Source organism: Oryctolagus cuniculus, chromosome 3, assembly GCF_964237555.1.
Source record: "Oryctolagus cuniculus chromosome 3, mOryCun1.1, whole genome shotgun sequence".
Lineage (NCBI taxonomy): Eukaryota > Metazoa > Chordata > Mammalia > Lagomorpha > Leporidae > Oryctolagus > Oryctolagus cuniculus.
The window spans coordinates 31,673,445-31,683,767 of NC_091434.1; the positions used below are offsets into that span (position 1 = coordinate 31,673,445).

The window sequence follows — 10,323 nt, forward strand, 5'->3', positions numbered from 1 at the left end:
CCTGCCGGTGTTGTTCCTTTTGTCCTAATTTGATTTTATTGTTTCATTTACCCAGACACAGTGCAAGTGGCAGTCAAGGTGTGTGATCCATGGGTAACTGAGAACGCCCTCACAATAGAAATACGCCTTCATAGAAGCAGAACGTGGCCGTGCACACAACACCTTCACAATGCGAACGTTACTTGATTTTCGGGCCTTTTAACAACTTACTGCTTCAAGCCAGACTATCAGAAATCTGTTCCGATTTCCATTTTTCTCTGAGGAATGAGGGTCTGAGGTTCAGATACTGTAATCCACTTAAGTCACATAGTCTGAACCTGGGAACCCCGAAGGGCTTCAGAGGTTTGCCTAATCCCTGCGATGGTGTGCAAAAGTTCACCAGTCTCTATCAGACACGCTGCCCAATGCGAGGATTATGTAACACTCTCTGACCCTTGCGTCCTAAGCGGAGGAATGCTGATAGCAAGGGAGAGGACGAAAAAGTTCTTCCTTCCTCATATGAAGGGAGCAGAGGCCCTGGTGCCACAATTCCCTCTAGTTTCCATTATCTTCCGTTCAGCGGTGACAAGTAAGAGGGACAGGCCAGGAAATTTTCAGATACGTCCCTGAATCACCGCCAACAACCTTTTACCTTCAGACCTGTAATGGGAGTATAAAATAAGACCATGTTTGTTTAAGACACTGGAATTGAGTGTTCTGTTATTTGCAGCTCCACCCATGTTTCTAACTGATACAGAGAATACTTGAATTTCCCTGAGTGGCTGTTTGGAACATGTTTCAGAGTCTCAAAGAGATCCCTAATTGAAACAATGAAAAGAAGAAAGAAAGAAAAGAGGAAGCCGGCACTGCGGCTCACTAGGCTAATCCTCCACCTGCGGCACTGGCACCCCGGGGTCTAGTCCCGGTTGGGGCGCCGGATTCTGTCCCGGTTGCCCCTCTTCCAGGCCAGCTCTCTGCTGTGGCCCGGGAGTGCAGTGGAGGATGGCCCAAGTGCTTGGGCCCTGCACCCTCATGGGAGACCAGGAGAAGCACCTGGCTCCTGCCTTCAGATCGGCACAGCATGCTGGCCGTAGCAGCCATTTGGGGGGTGAACCAACAGAAGGAAGACCTTTCTCTGTGTCTCTCACTGTCTAACTCTGCCTGTCAAAAAAAAAGAAAAAGAAAGAGAAGAGGAGAGGAGTGAGGGGAAGAAAGGAAGGCAGGGAGGGAGAGGAAAGGCTGTTATGGAGGAAGAGAGAAAGGAGTGGGGGGGACCCAATAGGATAATGAGGAGCTGGAGGTCATAAGAGCAGCAGCAGAAGAAATTTGATCAAGCTTTTAATCCAGCGAATCCATTTGTAGGAATCTATCCCAACAAGTAAATTCTAAGCATGGAAAAAATTTTATGTACAAACTATTCAAATAATATTTACAATAGAAAGTTGCTAATTTTCCACTGGGAGAGGAATGAAGTAAACAATACATATATACTTAATGAATGATTTAATATTTTTTCAAAGAATTATTTATGGAATGGTAACCTGAAAAGATGTTTGATATCATTTTTCATTGAAATTAAGATTCAAAATTATATTCATGGTATATTTGCTACCTAAGCATTAAATTTGTTTACTGAAATGCAATAGAATTTTAACAGTAGTTTAATAATGAGCACCTATTGCTCTTTTTGCTCTGACTTGAGGTAAAACAAATTTGTCATTAAAAAAAATGCAGAGACCTGGGGCTGGTGCTGTGGCACAGCATGTTAACGCCATGACCTGAAACACCAGTATCCCATATGGGTGCCCGTTCAAGACCCGGCTGCTCCACTTCTGATCCAGCTCTCTGCTATGGCCTGGGAAATCAGTAGAAGATGGCCCAAGTGCTTGGGCCCCCGCACCTGCGTGGGAGACCCAGAAGAAGCTCCTGGCTCCTGGCTCCTGGCTCCTGGCTTTGGATTGGCGCAGCTCCAGCCGTTGCGGCCAACTGGGGAGTGATCCATCAGATGAAGACCTCTTTGTCTTTCTCTCTGCCTCTCCTCTCTCTTTGTGTAACTCTGACTTTCAAATACACAAATAAATCTTTTTAAAAAATGTGGAGACCTGAAAAAATATAATAGAAAGTTATCACCAATTCTACTCTCCCACCCAAGTGCTAACCAGGCCTGACGCTGCCTAGCCCCCAAGATCAGATGAGATCGGGCACATTCAGGGTGGCATGGCCATAGACCCCAATTCTACTCTCTGCCAATAAGCAAAGTTAACATTTTGGTTCACATAATTTTAGGCATCTGTGTTTTCTTAACTAGCTCATAATGCTTAAAGCATTTTTTATATAATTATTTGTTTGAAAGGTGGACTGAAAGAGAGAGAGGGAAAGGCAGAGTAAGAGAGATCTTCCATTCACTGGTTCACTCTTCAAATGCCCACAACAACAAAGTCTGGGCCAGGCTGAAGCCAGGAACTGAAAATTCATTTGGGTCTCCCACATGGGGTGGTACAGGGGCCCAAGCCTTTGGGTCATCCTCTGCTGCCTTCCCAGGCACACTAGCAAGAAGCTGGGTGGGAAGCAGAGTGAATAGAACTTGAACCAGCACTTGGATATGCTATGTTGGCATCAGAAGCCATGATTTAACCTACTACTCCACAATGCTGGCCCTACTTAAAAAGTTTTGTAACCTGCTTTCTTAATTTCTTTTTTCCTTTGGCATACACACACACACACACACACACACACACATACACACACACATCTTCAGACTTAACAGAACTGAACTCTGCACCCATTAAAATTATAATTCCCCCATATCCTGTGAACCAACATTCTACTTTCTGTCTCTACAAATCTATTCCAGATATCTCAAATAAACGGAATCTTTCAATAATTGTCCTTCGATGTCTGGCTTATTTCATTTACTGTGTTCTCAAAGTTCATCCATGTTGTGGCATATGTTAGAATCTCGTGTCTTTTAAGGCTGAACATTCCATCATATATACACCCTTTGTTCAACCATTCTTCTGTCAGTGGATATTTGAGTTGTTCCCACCTCTTGGATATTGTGATTAATGTTACTATAAATATGGACGTGAAAATATCTCTTAGAGATACTGTTTTCAATTCTTTTGGCTTTATAAATGGAAGTGGAATTGTTGGAGCATATGCTAACTTTATTTTTAACTTCCTGGAGTATCACTTACATCCTCACCAATAGAGCATAACAGTTCCAATTTCCTCACGTCCTCATCAACATTTGTTCTTTTCTGCTTATTTATTTATTTAAAATCAGAGTTACAGAGAAGCAAAGGCAGAGAGAGAAAGAGAGGTCCTCCATCTGCTGGTTCGCTCCCCAAATGGCTGCAACAGCTGGAGCTGAGCTGATCTGCAGCCAGGAGCTTCTTTTGAGTCTCCCATGTGGGTGCAGGGGCCCAAGGACTTGGGCCATCCTCCAGTGCTTTCCCAGGTCATAGCAGGGAGCTGGATCAGAAGTGGAGCAGCCAGAATTGGCACCCATATGGGAATGCCAGAACTACAAGGGGTGGCTTTACCCGCATCACCACAGTGCTGGCCCCCTGTTGTTATTTTAATAATAGACTTTCTACTGAGTGTGAAGTGTTATCTCATTGTGGTTTTAATTTGTATTCCTCTAATTATCAGTGACATTAAGCATCTTTTCATGTACTTGTCAACAATTTGTTCATCCTCTTTGGAGAAATGTCTATTCAAGCCCCTTGCCAATGTTTTAATCAGTTTACTTCGTCATTGTTCAATTATATGAGTTCTTTATATAGCCCAGATAATAATTCCTTATCAAATATATACAATTTGCAAGTATATTTTCTGATTCTACAGGCTGCCTTTTAACTATTGATCATGTCCTTTGATATACAGATATTTTTAATTTGGTTAAAGTTCAATTTATCTGTATTTTACTTTGATTGCCTGTGTTTTTGGTGTCATATACAAGAAATTATTGTCAAGTCAATTTCATGAAGTTCTTACCTATGTTTTCTTCTAAGAGTTTTATAGTTTTAGATCCTACTTTTAGATCTTGGATTCATTTTGCATCAGTTTTTGTATCTGGTGTAAGGTAAAGGTCCACTGGATTGTTTTGCATGTAGAGATCCAGTTTTCCCAGCACTATTTACTGAATACATTTTCTTTTATCCATTGACTAATATTTGCAATCTTGTGAAACTCATCTAACAATATGTTTGGGGCAAGCATTTGGTGCAGTTGTAGGCTGCCACTTGAGATGCCTACATCCTGTATTAGAGTACCTGGGTTCAAGTGCTGCCAGCTTCCATGCAGTGTGTACTCAGGAAGGCAGCTGGTAATGGCTCAAGTACCTGGTTCCCTGCCACCCACGTGGAAGACCCTGATTCAGTTCCTGGTCCTTGACTTCGGCTTGGCCCAGCCCAAAATGTTGCAGGTACTTGGGGAGTAAGACAACAGATAGGAGATCTCTCTCTCCCTCTCCCTCCCTCTTCCTCCCTCTCTCTCCTCTCTCTCTCTCTCTCTCTCTCCCTCCACCCTCTGCCTTTCCTTCTCTGCCTTCTGAATAAATAAATTATTTTAAAAGTACACTCAAGGTTCTTTTTCTGGACTCTCTGTTCTACTCCATTGGTCTGTTGTCTCTGTCATTATGCCAACATCACACCGTTTTGTACACTATGGCTTTGTGGTTTTGAAATCAGGAGGCATGAGTCCTCCAAGTCTGTTCTTTATCAAGACTGTTTTGGATCTTTCGTGTCCTGTGAGATCCCATATGAATCTCAGGATGCGTTTCTCCATTTTTTAATCACAAAATAACCATTACGATTTTAATAGAGATTATACTACATCTTTAGGTTGCATTGGGTAATACTGACATCTTAACAATATGAAGTAAGTGGGGCTGGCATTGTGGCATAGCAGTGCCAGCATCCCATATGAGCACTGGTTAGAGTCTCAACCTGCTCCACTTCCGATCCATCTCTCTGCTGTGGCCTGGGAAAGCAGTAGAAGATGGCCCAAGTGCTCGGGCCCCTGCACCTGTGTGGGAGACCCAGAAAAAGCTCCTGGCTCCTGGTTTCAGATCGGTGCAGCTCCGGCCCTTGTGGCCATCTGGGGAGTGAACCAGCAGATGGAAGACCTCTCTCTCTCTCTCTCTCTCTCTCTCTCTGCCTCTACCTCTGCCTCTTTGTAACTCTGTCTTTTGAGCAAATAAATAAAAAAACTTTTAAAAAATGAAGTAAATTTTCAAATCCATTGGCACAAAATATGTCTCCATTTATTTATATCTTCTTCAATTCCTTTCAGCAGCATTTTGTAGTTTTCAGGGTACATTATACTTGCTGTCTTGTTAATTTAATGCATAGTGAGCATTTTCCATACCCTTAAATAAGTTATATGAGAATAGGACTTTTAATGGCTGCATAACATCTCTCCAATCAGGTATTCCATACTTTATTTAATTAATGCCCTATTTTGGACATTTCATTTGCATCTAATTTTCTATATCATAAACAGTGTTCAGACAAAAAGCCACTGTGCATAATTTTTGTATGCACTGTTAAGGAATTTCCTTGGCCAAATTCATAGAGATGGAAGGATTAGATCAAAGGGTGAAAATTAAGAATTTTAAAATACCATCAACAGTTCTTGTTTTTATATAGGACTGCAGTTTAAAATTCTTTCTCTTTTCTACCAATTTATCATTTCCATATTTCCCACAAAATTTGTAGTTTTTAAAAGACAGAGATGGACTGTGCTTATTATACTTTTATGGATCATATGACATTCATTCAAGGAAAACTATTTTTTAGTGTTGGTTTAGGTAGCAAGAACCCAAACTCAGGAAGGAGATAAGGTACATAAGAGGAGGATTAGCTTCTTCTAAAGCAATGATTCCCAAGGACAAGAGAGAGGGAGAATTTGCTTCCCAGGGGACACCTGACAACGTCTGGAGACATTTTGGGTGTCACATGGCAGAGTGGTGCCACTTGCATGTATCTGATAGACATCCTATCATGCAGGGGACAACTCCCTCCCTGAATCAGAGAAGTTTGGGGCCCAAAATGTCAAAATTGTGCTGAGGTTGACAAACTCTGCTCAGGAGAGACTGGATCACCAAGAGCTACTGGGCGATGTGAGGAAAGGAAGACTCTAAACCCCAGAATCAGAACATCAACCAGAGAGTAGCCAAGGTGGAGCCCAAAGGAGCAAAACGCATGGTCCTTGCAAGAATGTGGGGTTTAAAAGTCTTAGATCCATGAATCATTTTGCATTTGTCAGAGGCGAAGCTCACCTAAGCTTAACCTTAGCAAAACCACTGAACAGAAAATTACCAGTAATAACTACCAGGGGTCACCCCAGGAGTCCCAGAATTGAGGGTTTCATTGCCTGCCATGTGGGGACAGATGTCCCTGGTCTACCCAGGCTCCAGGAAGCAGAGCTGAGAGCAGGTGCCTGAGCAGGGCTTCCCCATCATTCTTCCATCCTGAGGAGTGTTAGTTATCTCATATCCGCCATCTTCACCGACAGCCAGGACCACAGAGCGGTCTTCCCAGGCAAAGGAAAATCCCACTGTCCTTTGAGCACCCTATGGAGAAGCCAAGATCACGCCTGTGTTCACTTTTTTGCATCAATATCTAATCTAAATGCCAGCCACTGTGACTTCAGACTTGGTCTTGACTTTCCATTACTGCCTGAAAAGAGACCATTTTGAAATTTAAAAGGTAAGTTAAACATTGCATGACAATGATTAACTCGTTCAGCTTCTTCACTCAGTTCCAGTTTCCCAATTGGCTTCATTGAAAGGCCCGAGAGGCATCAGGTGACAGGTTTATCCAGGTCATCAGTTCGAAAGCTCTGGAGAGTCTAAGAGAAAACATACAATAAATCCGCACTCCCGCGGTCATTATATAGAAAACGAGAGGGAAAGAGAGAGGCTCCCGCGGGCGCCTTTTGTGTTGTTCCTGCCAACGCAGCAGCGCTCCTGCTATATAGACCCGCCGCGCTGCCGGCCCCACACACTGAACTCGCATCCTCCGGGTCAACCAGCCATGGGGAAGGTGAGCCCGCCGGGCGCCCAGGGCCCCGGGAGGGGACCGGGCACAAGGGGGCCGGGGGTCTGCGCAGGCCCTTGAGCCGTCGCCTCGCCTTGCCTTGCAGATCATCTTCTACGAGGACCGGGGCTTCCAGGGCCGCTACTATGAGTGCAGCAGCGACCACTCCAACCTGCAGCCCTACTTCAGCCGCTGCAACTCGGTGCGCGTGGACAGCGGCTGCTGGATGCTCTATGAGCAGCCCAACTACTCGGGCTGCCAGTACTTCCTGCGCCGGGGCGAGTACCCCGACTACCAGCAGTGGATGGGCCTCAGCGACTCGATCCGCTCCTGCCGCCTCATCCCCCACGTGAGTCCATCCCTCCCGGCCCCTCTGCCCGGCAGTCACATCAGCAGGTGTCATTCACACTCTGGGCAAGGATGGACCGCAGCCTGCTGTGTCCTGGCTCTCCCTCTACTCTCTTTTGTTGATGTCTCTAAGGTTTCCTGCTGCTGAAAATGTGTGTGACACAATGCTTTTAACTGGGCACTTTATTTTATTTTGCTAAAACCAAATCCCCTGTCCAGAAAATAAGTAGTCTCGGTTAGGTCTGAGTGTTTATGCCAAGGTGATGAATGAGCAGCTGATGAACTCCTTGCTGTCAGGAGGCCTTAGGTCAGTTCCCTGAGCTATTTCCTCCTTTGTCACTTGTAAAATGGAGCTAACAAGTGTGGTTAATGTGTAAGATATCGGTGAGCATCAAAGGAGATTCACCGGTGTATTAAAGCCCCCCTCAAACTGTCATCATGTACACCTCTAACCCTGCCTTTTGTTTAGGCAAAACAAGCAACCAGCAGTGAGATTCCAGTAGCTCCTGCTAAGCCCTCTGTTATCCAAATGAAGCCCCAGCAGCCTGGAATTCCACAGTTAGGACTGCCTCCCATGGGAGATGTACTACTGTTGTGAGGTTTAAACCCCCTCAGAGCATGTCATAGCTTGACAGAATCCAGGTTGGCATTAGGAACCTGAAAAGTTGGATTTCTTTCATTTGTTCCCAAAAGAAGAAAAGGCTTATAATGATTGATCTTCATGTGCCAGGCTGTCATGAAGATCAGATTAGGCGGCACCTCGAGCATCCTCTGTGAGCCCTGGAGCGCTGACCAGGTGGAAGATGCCTTATTAGCAGCACTGTATGCCTCAGAGCCGCCTATTGGAATCCTTCCTAGGGCGAGTCTTAATGGCGGAAGAAGAAAACCATGTAGACAGTGGGTACCTGCTGGGAACGAAAAGCAGAGGAAGGGAGAGCAAGTGCTCCAGAAAACAGAAAGGATTTGCCCGTGACAAATTGCTCAACTTCATGTTTTCCTAAAGGCTTTATACTTGCTTGACCTTGAAGGCCTCCTTCATAATCTTGAACTTCTATGTCCGTTAATCACCTAAAACTGAGTTGTAGAAGCATATGTTAGAGCTGAGAACAGAAATTCAATCTTTATGATGGCTCTAGCTTTTCAGCATTTTAGCGTAGCGGGGCTTAGAGCAGAAAAGAAGGGATTAAGGGATTGCCTGGGCTGAACTTTCTTCCTGAATAACCAACAAGCTGTGCCTCACTTTGGGGAAAGCAATTTGACTTCCTCTCCCCCAAGCCACTTCTAATGCTATTGAGCTTCAAAACAATGTCTTTTGCCAGGGTCACGTTGTCTTTTTATTTTAATATGTGATTTCTTTTACATATCATCCAAGAAGAACCTAAGACCATCTAAGTATAGAATAAGAGCACAAAAGAAATCAATAAAAATTGTTATGTAAGAAAAATGCTAAACGGGGCCAGCATGTATGATGCATGTAGTTGTGGCCCCAGAAAACCTAGGAAGCACCATTTCTATCATAGTCAATGTGAATGGCACCCCCTTGACTTTCACAGTGTACAACCCACCCAACTCTGCATGGCAGTCTTGGTGTTGGTAGTTTCTTCCTTTCTTCCTTCCCTCCTTGTTGTCTTCCTGCCTTTTTCTTTCTCTTTCTTTCTTTCTTTCTTAATGGAATATATTCATTTTTTGTTGCTGCTGTAAGAAAAATTTGTGATTTGGTCATCTTTAATATAAAAAAGGAAAAGAAATACGCATTCCCGGGGACATGTATGATTGTTTGCCAAAACAAGGTCAGCTCTCTGACTTCTCGGCATCTGCTGTCTGCTGAATCCACAGGCCAGCTCCCACAGGATCAGGATCTATGAGCGGGAGGACTTCAGAGGGCAGATGGTAGAGATCACGGAGGACTGCTCCTCTCTTCACGATCACTTCCACTTCAGTGAGATCCACTCCTTCAACGTGCTAGAGGGCTGCTGGATCCTCTACGAGCTGCCCAACTACAGAGGGCGGCAGTACCTGCTGAGGCCGGGGGACTACAGGCGGTACCACGACTGGGGGGCCGTGAACGCCAGGGTGGGCTCTTTGAGGAGAGCTGTGGATTTCTATTGAAATATTTTTATTCTACCCTTTTCTCCATCTGGAAGCTAATAAAATACTTCCTGTGTGTTTCATGCAGTAATGTGGTCCTGTGTTCCTTTCAGTCTGTTTGGAATGGTTCAGCAGAGATAAAGCTAGGAATGATATGGGTTTGCTTACATGCTTCAGTAGAAAGAGTGGAATGGGGTAGCAATTGAGAACACAGCCTCGAGCCAGCACTGTGTCATAGCAAGTAGAGCCACTGCCTGCAGTGCCAGCATCCCATATGGACACCGGTTCTAGTCCCGGCTGCTCCACTTGCAATCCAGCTCTCTGCTATGGCCTGGGAAAGCAGTAGAAGATGGCCCAAGTCCTTGGGCCCCTGAACCCACGTGGGAGACCCAGAAGAAGCTCCTGGCTCCTGGCTTCAGATAGGCACAGCTCCAGCCACTGCGGTCATCTGGGGAGTGAACTAGCAGATGAAAGACATTTTCTCTCTCTCCCTCTCTCTGTCTCTCCCTCTCTCTCTGCCTCTATAACTCTGCTTTTCAAATAAATAAATCTTTTTTAAAAATTTATAACTGTGTCCCTTAAAAAGAAAAGAGCACAGCCTCTGAGCTCCAACACCTGGGTCCAAATCTACTTACTAGCTATAGGTAGAAGGAGAAATTTCTTACCATGTCTGAGCCTTAGTTTTCTAATTTGCAAAAATGAGAAATAATACTTTTCACCTCATAGGGACTAAACACAGATTATTTAATCTTTGCAAGTCTCTTACAATGGAACCAGGCACCAACTAACTACTACAGAGTAAGTATTTATAAGGCAAGTGCTGCTGTGGTTGCATGTGGTTTGTCCTGGTTTGTCCCCAAGG

The 10,323-nt window shown here is 44.6% G+C and overlaps 1 protein-coding gene across 1 annotated transcript; it reads left to right on the plus strand.

The window, feature by feature from the left end:
- The first annotated feature begins 6,907 nt into the window (after positions 1 to 6,907).
- Positions 6,908 to 9,548, plus strand: LOC100353921 (gamma-crystallin F). The gene is made up of 3 exons (XM_002712609.5): positions 6,908 to 7,031; positions 7,132 to 7,374; positions 9,210 to 9,548. Exons 1-3 carry the CDS (start codon positions 7,023 to 7,025, stop codon positions 9,480 to 9,482), a joined length of 525 nt encoding a protein of 174 aa, XP_002712655.2. The 5' UTR covers positions 6,908 to 7,022; the 3' UTR covers positions 9,483 to 9,548.
- Positions 9,549 to 10,323: the final 775 nt, after the last annotated feature.